General features: G+C 40.4%; 1 protein-coding gene across 2 annotated transcripts in view; it reads left to right on the top strand.

Annotated features, from left to right (window-relative positions):
• The first annotated feature begins 6,638 nt into the window (after positions 1–6,638).
• The window catches only part of rhpn2 (rhophilin, Rho GTPase binding protein 2), a 30,053-nt gene continuing 13,584 nt past the window's right edge, over positions 6,639–23,107 (top strand). Inside the window, exons 1-5 of one of the 2 annotated variants that reach the window (XM_056379827.1) lie at positions 6,639–6,834; positions 11,978–12,093; positions 16,749–16,877; positions 22,038–22,113; positions 22,779–22,856. In XM_056379827.1, coding sequence (XP_056235802.1) covers positions 6,769–6,834; positions 11,978–12,093; positions 16,749–16,877; positions 22,038–22,113; positions 22,779–22,856 — 465 coding nt within the window. In that variant the 5' untranslated portion in view covers positions 6,639–6,768. The remainder of the gene's footprint in view (positions 6,835–11,977; positions 12,094–16,748; positions 16,878–22,037; positions 22,114–22,778; positions 22,857–23,107) is intronic. The other variant, XM_056379821.1, reaches the window with a different exon arrangement.

Here is a 23,107-nt window from a genome sequence, read left to right as displayed (position 1 = left end):
AGGCAGGTACAGACAACAGGTAAAAGGCAAATAGCATAACAGAATGAGACATAAAGAGACATGCAGCCTTTAAAATCGAATACTTCAGTGTGTAGTGTGTGAATTTCGGCGGGTTGGTGTTGTCCCAAGTTAAACACTGTTGTTGCGCACCCGCACACCGGAAATGACAATCTCAATATGTGAATGCGATTGTCGCCCACCAAAATATTTGCTGCTTTTGCTCACTTAAGTTGAAAATGAATGTTTTACTTTCCTGTGTGTGCCCCCTGTGTCATGTGACATGGTAGTTTGGCCCATGATGTGTCCTCCTTCCTCAGCCACCGTTTTCACATCTTTGACAATACGTTGATGGTCCCTCCCCTTCCGCTATGTAGACAAGATGGTGACCGTCAAGAGTTAGATGTGTCCATTGTTTTGCACCATCTGGGTACTTATAGTTCGCTGCATGTTGTTGAACTTGACAATGTGAATGCACTCAAGTACCAAGTGTGAGTATGGAACTATGCAAATTGAGAAACAGCAACAATGACTGGGGGAAAAGGACTAGGGAAAGTATTAAGGGGCAGATGAGGGAAATGAAGACCAGGTGTGTAAGTGGGCAGAGTATCACAGGTGATTGAAAATGGAAAACAGGTGAGCAGGTTGATATGGAGACAGGAAGGAAGTACAGGGACATCTGGTGGGTGGATGGAGTATTACAGATGACTCCTGGAGGGAACGTGAGAGTCAACAAACATTCAAATTCAGCTGGTCCATGTGGATTACCCACTGTCCACCTGACAATTTTCAGTGTTTATCTTGCACTGCATTATACAGTACATGTAAGCACCTGGCAGCCAAATCCAGCTAAACTGAACCCTCCTACAATTTAACACTCTTCATTTGAGCCAACAAACTCATGGTTTGAGGATACGGAATATAATCAGGAGAAAATAGCAATTATTATATCATAGTTTGGGATATATATATACATAGATGATAAAGGTGCTCCCAAAAGCTGTTCTTCATTTCAGGTTTTGGGTCTCTATTCTGGTCCTGCAATGACTTTGTGACCATTATCCTTACTGGTGGAGACTAAATCCTCCATATTGTCTCTATCTGTGGTTTTAGTTAAATTGGTTTGACTCTTCTTAATTTAACTTTACATCATGTCATATAATTGAAAACTATATTTAGTTGTTCTAACATTTGGTTGTCGTTTGACTTAAGGGAGCTGAATAAACCATCTCCTTCACAGTCTATAATTAAGCTACTGTTTTAATTCATATTAATCTATTTAAAGCTACATACATACGTTATTTCTTGAGACCTTGATGAAACTGTTGAAAAATGCCCTATCTCGCAATGTTTAGAAAAGTGATAAAATATTCCTGGATCTGCCCTTTTAACCAGATTTAGTGCCAAAATTGATTGGGTTCTTCCCTGGCCCATGCCCCATCCCTCCACCAAGTTTGGAGCAAATCAGTTCCATGCTTTTTGCATAATCCTGCTGACAAACAAACAAATAAACAAACAAACAAACAGACATGGGTGAAAACATAACCTCCTTGGCTGAGGTAGCAATGATGGAGGGCGAGACAGGATGGAAGGAAGGGAGAGAGGGTTGAATGAGAGAGGGAGAGTAGAGACAAGCAAAGAACAAAGCAGGAAGAGAGCCGCTGACAGAGGAGAGGTAGGGGAGAAAAGGAGGGACAGATACAGGTGGGGAGTTAAAAAAGGTGAAATGTGGACAAAGGGACCCAAAGAGAAAGGAAGGAGACAAGGCCATGAACCTTACACCACTTTGCAGCCAAGGACAAACTATCACGCTCTCTCATTCTCTCTTTCATCCTGTCCTTGATCTATTCTTACTGTAGAGCTTCTGGAGTGCCTGCTCAAATGGTTTGCCATACTGCCCTCACCACACATCATTTGTTAACAGGGAACTCAGAGTTCTTGCAGTTGGGGAGCAGAGCTGCATAGCAACCCCACAGCACTTCCTGTTGGGCCGGGGGTTGAACGGCGGTGCCTGTTGTTCACCGCCGTGCCCCCTCTGCCTTTAGAAAAGCAGCCGGGAAGCAGTTCACTTACAAACGGCTTTGTGCTTCGTTGTGAGGAGAAGAGAAATGAGCGGAAAGGCAAAGCACCCTCAGTTCACTGCACTCTTCAACAGGCAGGGACTTCTATATGGTTTAACTAATAGGGGTTCCTGTTGATAGATGGTATTGTTATCAGATTTTAGTACCTTTAGAAAAAATTGAAATATTCAGTAATCTCTTGAAGGGGGTTATTTTTTCCAGCGTGAAAAGCCTCTAAAACACAGAACATGTAGCAGTGTTGATGAAGAATATGGACCACCCATTTTCAATAGGAAGATCCTATAAAATGTGCTGTCAATGGAAAATACATCTCAGTTTTTCACCATCCTGCAGCGCTCTGGGGTCATAAGAAAAGCATTTAAAGTACATACATTCATACATACATATTCATCGCATTCATTTTCTGATGAAGAGCAAATAATGTTCCATTGCTAACTAGTTGAGACTCCATGCTCTTTCCACATCCGATGCAGCAATTGAGTGTAGTCACAAATACAACAGAGAACATCTGACCAAACTTTGCTGAGATCTCTCAGAAGTTCAACAGATTAACACCTTTCAGCCCATAGAAGTTAGTGCAGCAACGCTTTCCCCTATACAAGATCTACTGAGTTCACTTTAAAATTAATCTCTACATTATCACCAATATAATCATTTACAACATCAATAATAGCCTCTATTCATTGTTTTTACAGCAGGCATGTCATAGCACGAAAAACATTTAATAAAGGCTGAATTCCATTGAAGTGTTTCTGAGCCCTATAGGCTAATACATGCTGACTCATTGCCAAAGCTTATTAGGACACTTAAAGGTGCCCTTAGGAGTGTTTATGTAAACATAAATAACACATAGGACATCCTGCCTCATAACACATAGCCGATTTTTGATATTATGTAACCTGCACTGTAGCCTGTCAATCAGTGGAATAGCATAAAATGAGTCACTTAGCGTGCATTCACTACACATTTGCACTACTGTACACATACATGATCGTACTAGTATGTGTGCATGTGGAGCATGAGTGGTAAACTACTCAGGGATCTGTTTATCACAATGTTGGTCTACTAATGATCAAAAACATCAAATAGAGGCATCTATTGCCTTCTAAGACAAGTGAAATGTCTGCCATGAGAAAAGGCCTACTGGTGAAGAAAGAATAAACACATGGCAGAAATCGTGACTTGTCAAATACAGGTGCACATAATAATATTAATAATAACTAAATTTAATTTAGGAGTGGCACTTCCAGGGCTCTGGTATTGTTCATGTGGGTTTAATAGCATGGCTCACATAGTCACACGTAAATGGAACTAGGCCATCAGTGTTGTTATCAGTTACACCTGTGTTTTAATCAGTGTTATCAGTTACACCTGTGTTGATTTCATTCATTACTTGAAACTACAAATGTGTGTGAAAGACAAATTGAATTATCATCATATTTTGAACTGTGAAAGGTTGATTGTAAGTATTGTGATCATTTGAAAAAAAAACATACAGAGAGAGTCATCCTATCAGACAAATTAAAAAATTTGTGTGGGTTGCATTTATGTTGAATTATTTGAAGAAAACGTAAAACCAAAGGATGAAAGCTGATCATCCATTGATTTAAAGGGGAAGAGCAAGAAATTATGTTACACATTAAGGCTGAATTATTAATCTCTACCTCCACCTAGTGGTTGATTTAGTTTAGTACAACAACCATCCCACATCTCTTTGATAACTTCAATGATTAATCACTTATCAAAAATGCTGAGAATTAATTTTCTGTCAATTCAATAATCGATAATTGGACTAGTTCAAAGCATAATTAGCAGCTACATAGATTGGCATCATAGACTCATAGCCACAGATTGAGAAGCTCCTGCACTCTGTAAACGTTAATGTTTTTTTTTGTGTAACCAAAGTCCAGACCTCTGTCATGAAGATAGAAGTAGGCAATGATGCAACTGATCACTTAATCGCCATCATGTCAATGTCAACGTTTATTTCTCGAATATGTCATGCAACGAATCTGTGTTGCTGGTCTCTCTTATGACCATGAACAATAAGCGTTAACATGTGGACTAATAAATACCTTCCTGACAAACTGTGACCATTGTGACTAATACAAGCTTGCTTTATTTGGTTGTTCTAAACCAAAAAAAACAAGCAAGTGTAGCCCGAAACTGAAGGAAATTAAACAAATGGTGTCAGCAGCCTGAAGTCAATTAATGGCAAACATCCACGAGTGCAAATGTCTTTGATCTAGTGTAACCTGGTCACCAACATAACCAGTTTGACTGGTTTGTACAGGATTTTGACATCTAACTCAGTACTGTGAGAATGTGTAACACCTGACTAGAGTCAATGGTCAGTTACAACCTGAGCTTCCTTCTCTTGTCCAGTTGTAACCTCCTCTGTGAGAGCCATGAAAACACTGCAACTTTCCCCTGCAGAGGGATTAGCCAGTAATTATTTAAATGTAATATCTTTCAACAAAGATCCCGAGAGTAGATGTCGTAGAAGACAGAACATCTGTATGCAATCTTTTAATTTCTTCTAACATTCATGAGTCAAATGGAAATTAAATCATTCAGCCACACAGATGTTAAATGAGGTTAGAAAAGTTTCCGTTCGAAAAGCCTTTGTCTGGCTTTCAGAAGCAGATATTTCCCAGACAAATACAGCTTTGGCCTAGTTTATAGCCACAGCCACACGCTCATACTCTGGCTTCACCTCTGTTTAGTTGTTATCGATAATCCTCTCCTGACATTTATAAAACACCTCCTCCACAAACAGGAGTTTAACCTGCTTTCTAACTGGCAAAACCAGACACACGCAACCAGACGGCGTCTTTAGTTTCACCTCAGACACAAGCAAAATGAAAGAGCCAAACACACTACTAACTAGAATGGCACTCAGTTGAGTGCATACCTCTGCCAAGGCCAAACAATCCTACCTACATGTCAGTGAGATTCAGGTTGTTATCTGGATGCGCACTAAATTGTAAAAACTTAAAGATCTCAACACCATAAATATGTCTGATTTCTTACATTACGATCCAAACACTATTTCCTAAAAAAAATTTGTCGAAAAATGCCCTATCTCACAATGTTAAAGACACTCTTGGATGGAGGTAATAATGCAACACAACAAATACTGTTGATTTACCTTTAAACAAGTGACTGAGGCTCAGAGTTCAGTTCACCCACAGACCCTCTCACAGGGAAGTCAATCGGAAATCAGCACAATCAGAAAAAAGCCCCGGCAACTGACAACATCTCATCTTGCTGCAGTTGCTAGGCAACCAAATAAAACTGCAGCTTGAAGACCAGGTACTGTACATTTTTATTACTTTTTATAGTGTTTACATCGATCTGTCTCTATCTCTCAGACCATCTGTCTGTCTCTCCACATGTGATGAGATGTGCGAAGGAAAAACACCTGAAGAAAATATAAGTCTTTTTCCTACAATACATACATTATTTTAATTGATTTTTTGCTGCATAACAATACAGACTTTGGAGATTTTTTTCATACAACTCACACATAAGACTCCAAGTATTTTAATATAGACAGATATGATTCAAATGAATGCTCTTCAGCAAGTCAAATGCTGTATGCAGCCTCAGAAAATAAACCTGTTTCCATGTAGGCATTATACTGTAACAGTTGTAATCATTCACGAGATAATAACTGATGATGATGACACACTTATTAGTTACACGTTATTATTAGCAGCAGCAGCAGCAGTATGTCCACTCCAGCTCAAGAGCCTGTTTAATTTGAAGTCAAGGTATGATGTCCCGTTTCTGGTGTCAGTGCAGAAAACTTCTATTTATAGTTTTACAAGGAAGCAGCTGTTTTGTATAATTTTGTAATATTGGCATTATACAAATTTGCTCCAAAGGTCTTAAAAATGTCAAGTGAGTACTGCCTTAAACTCCTGCTGGTACTTAAGTATTTTAGCTGAATTTTTTTTTTATTGACTTCTTGATGATGATATTGTTTTAATCTTCAGCATTGATACATTACTTTGACACAGTTGTCAACATGTGACTTCCTTCAGTCAGACAGGTGTTGGACATTTAAGTGATTATTATTTTTAAAGCTTCAGATAATTATTACTCAGTATGGTTTTATTACAATATGGACTGTATTTTCTATCTCACTTGTGTTTTTCTGTTTGTCAATTGACTTTATTAATTACTGTTTTGATGACAACTGTTAATGTAAATGTAAATACAGCTTTTAACAACAACAGTAGGTCTTTAATCAGCACAACCAAGCTATTTTAGCATACAAGTGATTTACTTCATCAGCCTGCGCCTGTGCACCAGATGGTGCAGCTGCTGATTTGCGTCTGTAAATCAGTCTTAATTATGAGATTTAATCGGTGAACAGTTTTCTAACAGGTAACTCGACAGGTGTTAACGACTTCCGCACTGTTGCGTAGGCTACGTTACCTGAATGACACAGGCGGCGCCGGGGGAGTTTCTGCCTGTGAATGCATCACAAACCTTTTTTTTTTTTCCGTGTGGGCGGAGTTTCTGGTTTCTGCTGGAAAAGTCGGTGGCTGAGTGAAGTGAAGTCATATCGGACACATTGTTGGAGGACAGCGGATACTCACCTGTTGAACAGCAGCGGTCTGGTTTAAATTAACCTCTAATTCACCTGTTTTTTTTACTCTCTCGAGTGTGAGCCTTCAGGATGACGGACACACTTCTACCAAACGGCATGAAAAACAGCCGAGGAGACAGCAATTATTTCAGAAAGGTGAGTTTTTTTGTCGCTTCACTTTACGAAATTATAGGCCATCCGTCTGCTGTATTGACTGTCGTAATGTACAGTGAGATTCTTTTTACAGTTGTGAATATTATTGACTTTCAACTTCTCTTCTGGTTTGTCTACAGCGTCTTAAATGTTATGTTTTCAATAACAATCTCAATTCAGTGCTAATGCAGCGTACAAACGTCCAAGTAACAGACTTCACCCTTGTTGTCTTCGTCTCCTCGCCAGATATAATTATATTGTAGGCTAATATGTATTTGTAGTTTGGTTATTTAACTACAGGCTGAACCTACCTCGCAGTTCCAAGCTACATCAACAGACGAGAGAAAGTACTTCTTGATATTACATACAATAAAACAAAGCAAGAGACAAGTTTATTTAAATAGCTCCATTCAGACACAAGGCAATTCAAAGTGATTGAGAGAGGCATGGAAATACATTCAAAATGAAACATTAAGATTACACTAAATTGAACTGAAAATAAAATAAAAACAAGGCAGTTTGAATAATTAAAATAACAAAGGTACATATTAAACACCATATGAAAAAAACGTGTTATAATTTGCTTTTATTTTTAGAAATAGTATGGTGTCAGTCTTAGATTTAGTATGACAAAGACTCCTGAGTGATGTGTCACCAACAGCAGCAGAAACCACAGCGCTGTCAGCTTCAGGTGTGTGTGTGTGTGTGTGTGTGTGTGTGTGTGTGTGTGTGTGTGTGTGTGTCTGTCTTACTCCAAGAATAGCTGTATCTCCTGCAGTTACTGATAGTGGGAGAGACTGAAAGGCCCCTGACCAAACATCCCATAATTAACCTTTTCAGTTCCCTGCTGGCTGTCAGAGGTGTGAGGGTGATTGACAAATAACAGGATGTGTTAAGGAGGAGGAACTCCTCAAAGGCTTTGTTGATATCCCTGGTAACCTTAGGTCAGATTAACCTACTGTCCTTAGATGATTTTGTCAGACCTGCTTTATTCTTACTTTTAATCTGATTAAAAAAATAGTTCAATATTTCCTCACAACCAGGTGTTTACTTCTTTTCTTATTTCTTCATAACATGATTACCATTGTGTTTAAGGGGACATTGTAAGGCCACTAAAGCCCTGACCTATGACCTTTTTTTTTATTGTCTGCATCTTAGAGTTGCAGACATGTGAGATGTTCTGGATAACAGCATTATGCAAAAGATGGATATGCAAATATAGGTGGCGGGTTATGCAGAATGTCACTCAGATAAGAGGAGTATTCTCCCTGTCTGTAAATTAGCTGGTATGTTGTCATTATACAGTGACAACCATTAAAGTAATTAAGATTAATTTCATCACAACCAGCAGCTAACCACCTTCTCTAACCAGTTTCATGTTTCATGTACCTGCAACTGTAACATTTTCAGGAGCTCTGAGTTTGCCCAGTTTGTGTCTACGAGAAAGGCACTTGGCAGTGGTTGAGAGATTATCTAATGTGTTTTCACTGAGTTCCCCCGTCTGCCATGCTGTGGTCCATGTCTCATTCCTCCACATTTGTAACAGTGTCCTCAACTGGACTGTTTTCATAGACAAGCTTGTTTAGATGGGCATCTGAACGGGGCCTTTGTGTATTTCAATCCCCCCGAATCCCCTTCTGAACGCTGTCTGGATTTGGGCTCTGTGCTGCACTTCCTGTTTCTATAAAAAGGCCAGTTGGATCTAGGGTCTGGGACTGCCCCAGGACATGATGGGAGACTATTGAGTCTAATACCTCAATCACAAACTGTTTCCCTTATTACTGTAAAACTCATTGATTTTTTTCTCACTCTCTCTACATTTCCTTTACCCTCCATATTTCTTGAGTGTTCAGCAGTCTTTAATTTCATTGCAGAAGCAGAACCTTCTCAGTATAAAAATGCCTGCACATTCATTGAAACCACAAAGCAATGAGTTCTGCTTCTCATTGTGTCATGTTAAAGAGATTTGCAATTTGGAAAGTTTTTGGTCAAATGATAACCAAGTGGAGCCAAGACGATCTTTGCTTCCAATTTTTGTGCCCTGCTTTCTCCTGGGTGAAAATGAGTTTAATGATTTACAAGGCTTCACTGGGTTCGACTGATGCTCGGGGGTGCTGTTGTGGTTCAGGGCTTCCTTCCCAGCCGTCCACTGTTTCACCTCCAGCTGGCTGAGCTCCGACTGGAGGAACTGCAGTATGGAAACATGGCAGAACAAAAAGCCGAATCGGCATGTTTTTTTCTCCTTATCCTCCTCGGCCAGTGAGAGCATTGACGTACCATCTGGCCTGAGGCCGTCCTCCAGCTAGACAACAGCCGCAAATTGACAACATGTGTCCCGGTTCACAAACCAGACAAGCTCCCTCGACTTGGAGACACACTTAGATTCCCTCAGCGGGGTTTGTGTTGGAAAAAGGAAAATAAGAGATGCAGCTGTGATCAAATATTGTCTCTTACAGTAGTTCACTGAATATAAAGATGTCTTTCTTTGGATTGAATGAGCAATCTGTCAAAGGGCCCCTGCTGTAATTGGGGAGCATGCATGATTCAGCTTATCATCATAAAGAGGTGTGGATATAGAGATACTGAACACACTCTTGTGTATTTATAGGGCCAACAGGCAGTTGTGAGTCCGTCATGATGTCGTGACTGGGTCGTGGCTGAAGCCTCTAACCCTGGCTGACTGCCAGTCTTAATCACCACTTGTATGAACCAGCTATCCCATGAGCCATTGCTCCATATGTTCTTTATGAAGCGTTATACAATAGCAAGAATATTTGCTGTTCAATGGATATGATAATGGGACTGGACTGTCTTTGTGTTTTGCTCTAATGAAGTGTTTTGCACGCTCTTAGAGAAAGGGTGCACTGTTTGAACACACCAATGTGCATGAGGGGTTCAATTCCCTGAGTGGTTCAGTGGGTTAGGCAAGGCATTAGCAGGGGTAGTAGCCATGTTTAGGGTTTCAGTTCTGAGTTAAATTGAACCAGTTTAATTCTACAAAGATTAAGGTGTAATTTTTTCAAACTTCTAGACAAGCAAAAAGCTGCAGACTGAAAGAACCAACTGTACAGCAGTATCAAATGACAAACATAACAAAGCACAAAAGTCTTAATTAATTCATAAGTATAAATCAAAAAGTGTGATATCAGAACATCAGGTTTGTGGATTAAAGTAGGTCCTAATGATGAGACATTAAATTATTAAATTAGCATTACTACACGGGATCATGGTCATTGCTTTGGAATGCATGTGTTGAAGTTTCATAGTGTCCTACATATCAGAAATGGAAACATACTGTTATGTTTACTTTCAATCATTAGCCACTCCCTTGTTCTTTAACACACACACACACACCTCATTTTTGATGTAATAATTGACGTGATGATGTACTGTAATAAGTCCACGCCCTCTTGTGTTTTGCGCTCTAATGTCCTCACCCTGCCGTCATTCCAAGAATAGCTCCTGGTACGTCCTGCAGTGCCACGCCCACTGCAGCCTCATTACAGCTCTATTGTGTAATTAACGAGGCTCTCGTTTGTATATAGTTAATCATTACACTATCAGGTCAATGAAGTGTTTGTACGGGAACACCCAAGTTATGATAGCAGAGTGGTTATGGAGTAAATTATATTGTCACAAAAAAATGTCTATATGTCTATATGTATATGTAGGTGCACGTGATCTGTAATTATCCGCCATGTGAGGAGCGAACCTGAGCCAAAATTAAAAAATATTTGTTCACTCACCATGGATTTTGCCATTAAATCAATGAAGGCAATCAGTGTGGTATTTATATGTAACACGCCAGTGAGGGATTACATCCTTGCCGCAGCAGGTGAAGTGGGGATCAGCAGAGGGATTGTGTGGACCACCTGTGTGATACCACATGTATGGGAGGACCCAGGTGGCTGTCCACGACCTCTCCACTTTGAGCAGTGGCGTTAGAAACAAATTTGACCGCGGTGCAGGAGAAAAGGGTATTGGAAATTTGGGAGATAATGTAAAATACAAAAAATGAAGATGTGATAGCTGGTGGGAAAAATTAGTGTCCATCTTTGGTGTTTTAGTGCTTGTCTTCTCATCAATGTGTCCAAACTTGGACGCCCTTTTTTTCTTTCAGTTTTTTTTCTTATTTGTTCAGTCATTGAAACTGAAAATGTAGCAATCGGCACTTTCTGATTAACAGACAGAAACATCCTAGCTCTGAAATGTGAAGGTTTTTGTGAATTTGAGTCAGGCTGTTTGTCTGATCTGCTGAGCATGAGTCAGAGACTACATCCTCCCTGTAGCTGATGTGACTCTAACTCTGACCTCAAGGGCAGAAAAAGGTCAATTTGTACTTTGAAATAAATAAAACATATGAGAAATGAACATATAACTACACTGACATATTTTCTCTTTGGTTCTATGTCATGTGTTGACCTAGTGCTGTGCTGTGACCTCTGACTCTTTACCTTGATGTTAGTAAGCAGAAACCGAAGCCCATTCTTCTGCTGACATCGGATTTAGTCCGATAAATAATGAGAATGTAAAAGCATTCCATGCTGGGGACAGTAAACTAACTGGTTTTACTGAGCTGACAGGTCTCAGTGCATCTTGTTGTTGTGTTGCCATCCAGAGTACAGTGCAGACCACACCTCTCCTCTGCTCTGCTGTTAGTCAGCCAGTATGAATGTCTGTGGCCAGTTTATCTGTGCTAGTATGAGCGACAGCCTGTTGACTTAGGAAGGCTGGGACACTTGTGGTTGTGATAGGGACAAGGACACACAGTCCAGCCCTACACAGGCCAGTATGTGTAAACACACTGAGTGAGAGCATGCGTTTCAGCTGCGTACTGTAGGCAAGGTGCAGCTCTTCCCACACCCAGCATAGATTCATGTTTACTGTTATATCAGGGAGCAAAGATAAAGTAAAAATCAAAACAAAAACTCAAGACATGTTCAGTAGATTGTAGTATTACTCATGGAAAAGAATTTCTTGGGACTGACTTGCTATAAATAAATAAATATACAAAGCATGGTTTGAATGACATGATATGTAAAGAATGATGGAGTTTTTCTAGATGCGCCCATTGTTTATTCCACTCAAATTTAAACAAGTTATTATTTTCTACTGACATGATTGTTCCTGTACCTCCTCGTCTCAGGGTTGTAACCCGTTCGCCCAGACTGGACGAAGCAAACTGCAGAACAAGCGAGCCAGTCTGAACCAGCAGATCATCAAAGAGATGAGGATGAGGGCCGGAGCTGAGAACCTGCTGAAGTAAGAACAGAACTGATGACTGATAATACATACATACATACATACTTTTGAGTGTCTGCCTTTGTTTTTTTAGTGCGAAGATTGAATGATCCTAAAACATACAAAGAACAAAGACCTCAAACGAAAACACACACAGGCACAGAAATGCCTTTACAATTGTTACATAAGGGAAAACCAACTGCTCACATCATTGATTCATGTGTCAGTCATATTATCTGTATTATTTGCCAGTTAGGTCACAGTTGTTTATGTGACCTGTAGTAAACTGTAGCTTGTCTCTTTGGCTTCACTCCCAATCATGAAGAGAAGAATTTCATGTACTCAAAGAGCCACTGTCAATATTTCACAGAGCCTTTGTATTTTGCTTACAGGTTGCAAAAATGTGAATCTTCCACTCAGGACCTCTGATAGGATTTGACTGCTTTTTGAAATTTTGCATTTGTTCTCCCCTGGGTTTGTAAAACTACATCTCCAGACAAGACTTTTTCCTCTGAGACTAAAAAAAGTTTCGGTTGTTTTATCATGTGGCTGAAGAGGTAACAGGTGGATTTAGTGTGGAGGAAGTTGTGTCTGCTCTCTGAGATTTTAAAAATAAACAGAGAAATTTCTTCTTCCTGCTGACATACCTGTTCTAGTAGGATTGAATGGCAGAATTTGTGATTGACTTCTACAGTGTAACAGAGAGATATGAGGGACTTTACTGTCCTCTCATAACCTTTGCAACCTTATGCTTTTTGTTTGGTCTGGTTGGGCGCTTCTCCTCACAAAAGGCTATTTATTTGAACGCAGCTTTCTGCATTTTTCTACTCGCTTGTCCAGCATGTTGTTTTTAAACCAGCCATCATATTTTATATATGTACTATATGTTGGTTCATTTTTATACTAGCATTGAACTGACCTGAAACATAACATTTAGTTTCACTGATATATTGTAAACCCAAGTTATAAACACATTTAATGTTGCAGTTGTGTACAGGCATTAAACTCTCTCTCTTTTACTTTGTTGTTTTTCTCTTCTGTAGCCTCCAGAACAAAAGTCTCATCTCTGATTGAAAGAATAGAGACAAGAATTGACTTTCAGAAATATCAGCCTGATCAACCTCAGTTGTTATTGCCTCATTCATCATGTGGCATAAAGGTTAATGCTACATGTCTCCACCAAAGGTCTGTGATGGCCTTTGTTAACTGTAGTTGGTTTGTATTCAAGTGTTTGACGGAAACTTAGATGTAAGACCGTCGTATTTGAGGAGTGAATTTCTGAAGATCGCTCTGTTGTAACTTTCTAAGGATCTAAGAGCACACTCTTCACTGTTTTAACTGCATCACCACCAGAACCTGCCATACTGGAACAAAAACCAGTCGGTCAGCTACTGGCTTCCTGGTGAGACAAAAATAGTGTGAGGGAATTTTTACTTCTTTAGGTTTTTGCTTCATCATTAGGTCATGAGGTCTCTGTGTAGTATGAGGCCATGTTTCTTATTTTTGTTGTGTTCAGGACATTTCTGGGCTGAAACCTTTGGGCAGTGGGTGTGGAGCCCCCAGCCAATAACAGTGCGCAGGGTGTGAGGGTGGGACACTGTAAAATGTAGCCACCAGGTTCCATTGGCGCCTCCGGTACCTGTAGTCTATTGTCATGTGAGTCTATTTGGGCTAAAACGTCCTGTCTGGAGTGGCTGTCAGATTCGGTTTGCCATTACACTGGTTTACTTGTTAACATTTGTACTGCTCATTGCCTTTCTCCTTGATACATCATGCTTCAATAAGCTTAGAGATCGAGGTTCAGTGACTGAGGAGTGTCGACACACAGACCTCCCGGCTGTATCCCTCTGGATGTGTTGCTCAGGATGTACTGTATGTGCCATGCAAACCTCTCTGTTTGAAGGGAGAAAAAAGCGAGAGAAGTCAAGTGAGCTGAAGTGTGTTTGTCTCTGAGGCGGAAGCTTCCTGTGTAAAGAAACAAGAGATTCAAAAGTAGGTACAACTTTCCTCTGACAGTCGCCTCAACTTCTCCCACTGGGATTCCTGGATTATCTCTCTTAACATTTGTGTAAAGATTAGTCTGGTGAGGGAGGATACCACTGTGTGTGTGTGTGTGTGTGTGTGTGTGTGTGTGTGTGTGTGTGTGTGTGTGTGTGTGTGTGTGTGTGTGTGTGTGTGTGTGTGTGTGTGTGTGTGTGTGTGTGTGTGCGCGCGCGCGCGTGCGCCTGCGTGCCTGTTAGGCCTATCTAAGCCTACTGCCTCAGAAGCCTCCACATTCCTTCAGTACTTCACAAAGTCTGCCCAGCCAAGTCCAGGGGCAAATGGTGTGTGTGAGTGAGTGTGTGTTTTTGCCAGCCCAGCTGCAGCCCAGACAACGGCCTGCGTGCATTTCTGAGCTTCAAGCTCACCCCCTCACATTTATTTTTAAGGCCTTAAATCACATGAAGTCTGACTGTAGTTCTACCTGTGCTTTCCCACTTGTGTGTGTCAGTGTCTGTTGGGATGGGCACAGGGGTTGTCATGGCTACTGTACCTTTGACATCCACCTGGTTTGTCATGTTGTACTCATGTCATGATGCTGGATTCTCAAATCAAATCAAAAGAACCTATTAAGAAAGTGTGTGTGTGTGTGTGTGTGTGTGTGTTATCCCCTGCCTTCCTTTTGCCTCTCCTCTCTTGTCCTGCATTCCTCTCTCTATCAGCAACAGGTGGAGTCAGTCTGGTCAGACCAGTTCTCTTCTCTTCTTGTTAGTTTTTCAAACTAGAAAGCTCTGCCAGAGCCACAGAGGACAATATACAATTGTTTGGCACAGACGTTGATTAGTTCTTAACAGATTTATATAATGGAGAGTACTAACCTCAGTCACTGATCAAACTCCAATCACTACCTGATATCTCGTTTAAGGCCTCGAGGAAAAATACAACAAACTGTCAGTCAGCGAAAAACAGAGAGTCAGTGTTTTCGGAGAAGAAGAAAACTTCACTGAAACCACATATCCTGGTTTACAGTCCGATTCTCATGCACCGCAGCATGATATTAAATAGGATATTAATAATAACCTCTGGGCCAGCAAGCTGGCATACATTCAATCCAAACCACAACACCTCTACCTCCTTCACCATGATGGATTCCCCAGACCACACCTCCTCAGAAACCCTTCAGCGGGCCAAAGGGAAGTGATGGTGTGGTGTGAATGTTAAGAAGAGGTTGACCCTGTTCTGTTCCCTGTGTATTTGTTGTTTTTCTTATCAGGAAACAATACATTATTACTAATATTTCCTCCAATGATTCATAAAAAGTTTATATTTATTATTGAACCATTTGATTTTTGAATGGCGTTTCTCACCTGAAACACAGTGGTATTGACTGTTTTTAAGACCTGGTTTATTTGATTTTTTGTTCTGTAACCTTCAGCTGAACTGATTTTTTCTTTTTTTTTTGGCCAGTGCTTCTTTACATCTCACCTTTCGTGGTAAGAATCACATCCTCTGTGATTACAGGGTAATTACAGGGTAGAGAGCGGTGAGGTTACAAAGAGACAGGCTCTGATTGACAACAGTGAATCAGCTCCAGACTGACAGGTTTGGAGCAGGGTTGTGTATGTGTGGGTTATGTAACATTAGTTACTACTGACAGAGAGTGTGTTAGGATTCACTGTAGAACACAGATAAGGATATATTGAAACTGCTGGGGTGTGTGTGCATGTGTGTTACCTTGTATTACCGTGGACACCATGACAATGTGTCATAAATTCTGCTTTACAACGGTTCCAGCCAGTTTTTTCTATGTATGCTAACACAAAGACACAATGACACACACCACTTGGTGGTATCATTAAAGCCTTATCTCTGCTGTGCAGTGAATCCTAATCCTTTTTTCAATTTTTCTCCTTATAGACACACACACACACACACACACACACACACACACACACACACACACACACACACACACACACACACACACACACCAAACAGTATGTATATACTGCCCACAATGAATGTTTTTGTTTTCGGAAATTATGTGAAATTGTTATATAAAAAAAAGGATCACATGGAAATAAATCACTTGTGGAAATCTAAAGAGAGGTTGTTTTTTTGGCAAAATTTTCAATTTGGTTTACTCAACTTCCAGCACACACACTCGGCATGATTTCACTTGAACAGCAGGGAGGTCTGATGTTTAAAGAAACTATTCCTAAGCCACACTACCCAGATTCAAGCACACGCCATGCTAATGTGCCCTTGAACAATACCTACATGCAGCAGGGTTGTGGTTAAATGCGTGACTTGTAATCTCTGCCCTGACATGGGCCCCTCTCTGTGTAGTGGCACATACAGTGTGAGATCATATAAAATTTGTCATGCAATGGTGGATTTTTTTTTTGAAACAGTGATTTTTACCATGGGAAAGAGCTGTTTAGCTACACAGGGATTACAGCTGTGATTCATAGCTCTTGGTTGTGTGCTGGAGAGTAAATCAAGTGCACAGCACGGCACAGTGACGCAGGTCTGTGGTCTAGAATACCAGGGGAGGCACGCTCGTTTTAATAATCAGCTGCAGGAAAGTTTGGCTCTGTCAGAGTGGATAATAACAAGGCTGATATTTCTTTTCTTTTCTTCCACCCTCTCTTTATGTTTTTTTTGTTGTTTCTCTGCATCTCTCCTGTGTGCAGGGCTACATCTAACAACAAGGTTAAAGAGATGGTTCTGTTGGAGTTGAGTTATGTCAATGCCAACCTGCAGCTCCTGATGGGACAGCTGGAAGGACTCAACAGCTCAGTGGAGGTCTATCAGAACACACAGTAAGTGCATATATCACTTTCTCCTTTCACTGCTACTGATTCTACCACTTATACCGCTGCTAATGCAAGATGTTGCTAATTGTAAGTTCATCCATAAAGGTCCCATATTTTACACTTTATATCTAAGGTTTTAAGAGCCAAAAACCATCTCAATGTGGATTTACATCTCCTCTCTCAGGCCTCTCTCTGGAGCTCTAGTAACAACAGGTCAGTGAGCCAATCAGAAGAGAGGAGGCTCTGAGCCACTTTGTTGTGACATCACAAAGTTACAGAAGTCCTGACGGCTGGATTTAAGGCTCAGTTCCTGGATGTGTGCATTTCTCTGTGGACTGAGCACTTTGATACTTTCACACTTTCACAGTATTAATATAGAACCTAGAGCTGCTTTATGATCAAACAACACATGGAAATCTCACTTAATAAGATATGGAACCTTTAAAATCTAAGATAAGATAAAAAAATAAGATCTTGTGAGACTGCAACCTATTTTAGTTAGTTAGTTTGTTTTTTAGCTGCACAGCTAACATTTTACACTGTTGGTTTACAGTTGATTTCACGAATGAAAAAGACCGTGGTTTTGTTGTCAGAAGCAATGTATCTGCAGGCAGTTGAATATAATTACCTATAATTTTTCAGATTAATTAAAGGTGTACCATAAGGCTAACTGCCTGTGATGAGGGTGTTGTAACCTGAGGTGCACACACAGCAGCCAGAGCTTTCTGCTGTAGACACAAAGGATTGTGGCACCAGCACTGTTGCCACTGACCCAAAAAACTGTATAACTCTAATCTTAATCTTGAACTACATCTGACCCTATTTTTGATTTCCTGCACACGTGACAACTGGTCAAAGTCCTGTCAGTATGTAAATAAGAGGAAGAGGAACACACACACAGTGTTAATTGGCAGCCAACAAAAGACTGATGGCTCTGACAGTCTGTGATTAAGTTATCATGTGCTCTGTCAGATGAAAGATGCTTGATGACAGAGGATCAGAGAAAAGAGGTGCATGGAGAAGAAATAGACAGACACACATGGAAGACGAAGTGCAAGAGTTTGTTATTGTTAAACTGGAGCAGCTGGTTTTTCAGACACAATGCACAGAGCAACAAGGAAATGATGAGCTGAATTTGTATAAGATAAACAACTAGTACAAGGCCTCTCTCAGTCAGTCTGATGATCGGGTGTGTGTGTGACAGTAATAGGTTCAGGTGTTTTCTCTCTTTAAAGACAAGTCAGGTGTATAGGGTGTGGTTGACAGTGTAGTATTTATGTCATGGGGGATGCACACAGTCACGTACCAAGTACGACACTAAGGACTTGATGACTATGATACAGAAATACAGATGTTTATAAAAGTGATAACGGATATCCTTTGGGAATTGTTGTCCCTCTGTTTTATCTCATGATAACATGTCACCCAATGAAAAAATAAACAAATAAGCTACAGTACTTATATGCTTTTGGAAAGGAGAGCACTTGGTTTAGATTTAGATTTCAGAGATATTAAATGATAAACAGAAGTTTTCCATTTTGAACATGTAACATGTTCAAAACATGTACATGTAACATGTTCAAAATAAAAGTCTTCGGATAGAGAATTACAATGATTTAAAGGCTCTTTGATTGAATGATGTCTGCCTCCACCTGGCTCCTCTTATTAAGAACACTTCCTCTATCAGCCATCTGCCCGGACACACACACACTAACACACACACACACACACACACACACACACACACACACACACACACACACACACTATACATATGCTAAACACACTAAACCTACTCTACATATTCACTCAGACAATAACAAAATGCATATACACATATATAAACACAAATACATGTGTGATATCTGTACACATTACCATGCATACACAAACGAAGATGCCATGTTACCCATGACAACCCATCACAACAGAGCAATAAAATGATTAGGAGGATAGAGGCATTATGGAGATTTGTGGGGGATGGGGGTGTTGTGTGGTGGTAACTATGGAAATGGTCCTGAGGGTCATTGACAGAAATCTTACATGGTTCACAAAGTATCAAGCTGCTGCTCTCAGGCAGTCATTGGAAAAACATTAGTATGTATTTTGTATTGAGCTGCAAACCAAGTTTTGTGTTAAAGTTTGACATAAATTTGAAAGTGACCTTATAAAATCCAAAATGCCATCTTTTGTTGGCGCTACAAGGAGGCCAGATTAGTTTGTTTGGCTTACAAAGTCTCAGTGCAGCGAATACCAGGAGGATTTAACCTGGTTTTAATAAATCAGGTTGCCTGTCTGGGGTTGCAGGCAGACTGGACTCCCTGTGTAAGAAGATGAATTTCAACCCTCAGGAATCCTGCAAAGCAAATATATTTCCCAGATTGTATTTTGTGTTCCATTCAATGATATGGCTGATATTGTTACCCACAGAAACTGACACAGTGTGTCAGCTGTGAAGGGGTTTGTTGCACTGCGGAAAGGAACAAGAAACAACCTCCTCTTTCTGGACTTAGATAAAACATATCGTCCACTAAGAAAAAGACATTAAGTTTACTAATTATGTGATAGCAGCATCCTCGAACTTAAACAGCTGCTCTTCTGTACAAACCTTAAGCCCAAGTGTCCTGTCACATGGGATCAAGGGACTCAAGTGTGGGAACATTCAGCCTCCCATCAGCCTCGTCGTCAGGCTCTTAGAGGAGCACCTGCTCACTGCTTCATGCAAAGACAATAGCCCTGCTGAGAAACCATCATCAGTTCTACTCCATTGTGTCTGTGTAAAAAAAGAAATTAAACACGTGCAAAGTCCAAAGGTTTCACGTCATTATTTTCACACCACCAGACATACAAAAGGCCATGCATGCAGGTGTACAGGTAACATGTACGTGGGAATATCAGATATGTTGAGAAAGTCTCCTCCTGTCACTTCTGAGCAGGCGTCTCAGTGGGATGACGCTGTACAGCCACAAAGGAGAGCTAGCCTCCTCCTTTCAGCCTGAAACACAACCTCAGTCTTAGTTACGGAAACAAAAAACCTCTCCTCACTTTTCTAGGCTTTTCCCATCAGTCCACCGTCCTCTGAATAGCGTCTTTCTGAGGTTATTTCTCAGACCAGATCCAGCTGGTTTTGCCATGATGCAATGCAAAACACGAAGCACATACAGTATATGTAACTGGTGTGGTGCACATGCTGCACATGAAGTCAGTGACCTCGTTCAACCACCTAATGAAAATATAGCAGCTTGTGTATCTATTTTTGCCAATCTCATCAAACATGTTGAACATAATGTTTAATACATACTGTACATTCCTGAGTGTAATATTCATTCTGTGTCTCGCACAGACCCAGAATGCTACTTGTTCTGTGATTTGTGAGGCAGTAAATTTGTTCAGTTCCCTGTTGTAATGTTCTCGACCTGGACAACAAACTGAACTTTCTTAAACCCCCATTGAAACAGCACAAATGAACTGATGACGAATGAAAAGAGTAAGATAAAGACATCAGTGCCACAGGCAGCTTCATTAACTCTGCTACAGGAGAATAATTTGCACTGTTATCTGAGATTACTTTAGACATCACCTGTGACAGCTGGTTTCTTGTAAGAAAACAAATGTATGTTCACTATAAATGGTCAGATTGTGACTTAACACATTTTATATGTTGTAAACAATTTTATCTGTGCTGCTTTTCATTGTGAACCAGAGTTTCAACTAGACTGCCAGGGTAATAGTCTGTTCCACGTCTCACACACTGGTACACTGTGTGTGTCTGTGTGTGTGTGTGTGTGTGTGTGTGTGTGGGGAGTGAGCTTCTGAGAGGCTTTTAACATTTCAGATTCCCTGCAGAACAGATATCCTCATCCCCCATGCCTCTCTCCCCCTCCCTCTATCAAACCAGAGAAAAGACCAGAGTGATCTCATCTACAAGCACTAATGGATTACACTGCAGCCTCTATCGTGCTCTGTCAGTTGTTACTGATGAATGAGGTTTTCTGTGATTCACAGAGCCAGTATGCCAGAGGAATGCTGCCTTATCATCAAGTGATGAATGAGTGTGAGGAGTTGTTTTCTGAACCCTCTGGTTTTCATGCAGAGAAAAGTTTGTTCTTCATCTTTGATCTCTTTGATGGAAAGAGTCATGATTATAGTAGATTTGGGATTAAATCATCAATGAATTCTTGTTAATTTTGGTTATTTTGGAGCTGAAGTTTGAAGTCTCATTGGAGGTAGTTTTGTGTGGAATAACTTAAATGTCAAGCAAATCCAAAAGCAACCCTCTCATGTTTTTAAAAAGCGCAGTTTATTTAGTAACGCCTCATTATTCTTCCGTCAGCAGGGGTTTTGTTTTTATAGACTCTGTCTGATCAGCAGCACGTATCTATCAGGTTATATTTCCTCAACTCTGATAACAAGCTGAACCTGCTTTCCATCTGTCAACAACAAGGGCCTCCAGGTCATACGACAAGAGAAACTCCAAACCAAAATAAAAGGTTAAGCCTGTGTTTTATGGCACCCTCTGTTTATTGTTTGCTGAGCTAAAATAATAGAAGATAAAAGCCAGTTTTCAGTGCAGAGGAGAGAAAGAATCGTTTGCATTACTGAAGCAAGGCTACAACTCCACAATGATTAATCAACAGAGAGCTGTGTGGCTTTACAACACAGGGAGACGTAGGGGCCCCATTCACCTTTTAAATCCTAACTCCTGCAGTGTGTGCTGTGCTTTGCTCTAACAGCACCATCTGCTTAATCCAGACTTACCCTCTTTGAAACTACACTGAGGATTAAAGGAAAATGTAAACTTTCTGAAGGAACAAAGCTGTTGATCAGGCTGTTAGTTAGCAATGTACACCTTATTATTCACTAATCTGACTGTGCTGTCAACACGGTGTCCCTAACAAGGCTTGGTCTGTCATCAAAGGGAGTTGGTTGATGTCTTGCGCCACGCCTTAGAGATTAATGCGTGTGAGTTTACATTGCGTACATTAATTGTTTGTGAATCAGATAAGAAATGTATTGTCCTTTTGTATGTAAGGTCACACATTTTGTCAGTGTTTACTGTGTTATTGTCCTTATTGTCAAAAAACGAAAAAAAACCTAATGTACATATATATTAATGACGATAAACTGACTGGTCATGATATGTCTGTTCTTCTGTTTTGTGTGCAGTGAAACAGCCAACATCCCCCTCATCCCTCTGGGTCTGAAGGAGACAAAAGAAATTAACTTCTCGACTCCATTCAAGGTAATGCAGTTTCACCACTCTCCTTATTATGAAAATGTGTATAAACATTTGTACAAGAATTTTCCATTTAATGTCATGCAAGTGTTATGTACACAAGGTGTTTGCTATGAGAATTTCAAAATTAAAGTTTCCTTTAAGAAGGATTTGGGTCACATTGTCTGTTCACCATTTATTCAGGAACATGATCTGCCTATAAAAAGATGCCAAAAGTGGGTCAGTGGTTATTGAGACTGGTAAGTTATGATGTAGCGATGCTTCAGTGCAGGGAAGCACTCTCGTAAATGTCCTGATGGCACTTTTATAGCATTTGTTGCATCCTGTGCTGGTGTGTTGGCAGGCACTGTGAGAGGTGATCTGACTTCATGATCTCTGAGCATGTTAATTCTGCTCTATTTATCGACTGTAATCGCACCTCAGTCTTAATGACCGGGTGACGCCTGCCTCTGGCTGGCTCTCACAGAGCCGCAGCTCTCGCCAGCCTACTTGGCACTGCACAGTTGGACTTCTGTGTACAGTTCAGACATGATGTGACAGAGAGGAGGAGTTGTGCAAGAGGCCGTCCTGTAACTGAAAGGTCACAGGTTTAAGCCCCGGAACACTCCCAAACAACTGGCCAGACAATATGATGTAGAGATGATTGAGATGGAGTTGTTTGTTGTTGACAGGACTTCATCTTGGAGCACTACAGTGAAGATGGAAACAGTTTTGAAGATGAGATTGCTGACCTGATGGACCTGCGACAGGTAACGTACACTTACATTCTGATCCGACGTTATATGTTAATCTTTTCTGATGTGATATCTTTGCACTAGTGGTCCTTCATTTGTTTAGGAGCATTTATAAAAGTTTATACCACACAAAGTATGAAACATATTAGTAACCATGCAGATAGTTTTGGTTTCATTTTCTGAAGTACTGAGATAATTGTCTCTGGTATTTCTGCCACCACCCAAATACAGTGAAGATGAATGGAATTTTGTTTTATAGTGTGTTG

This window comes from Seriola aureovittata, chromosome 1 (genome assembly GCF_021018895.1).
Source record: "Seriola aureovittata isolate HTS-2021-v1 ecotype China chromosome 1, ASM2101889v1, whole genome shotgun sequence".
Classification (NCBI taxonomy): Eukaryota; Metazoa; Chordata; class Actinopteri; order Carangiformes; family Carangidae; genus Seriola; species Seriola aureovittata.
The sequence above is the reverse complement of the archived record's forward strand: the minus strand, read 5'-3'. Positions and strand labels throughout refer to the sequence as shown.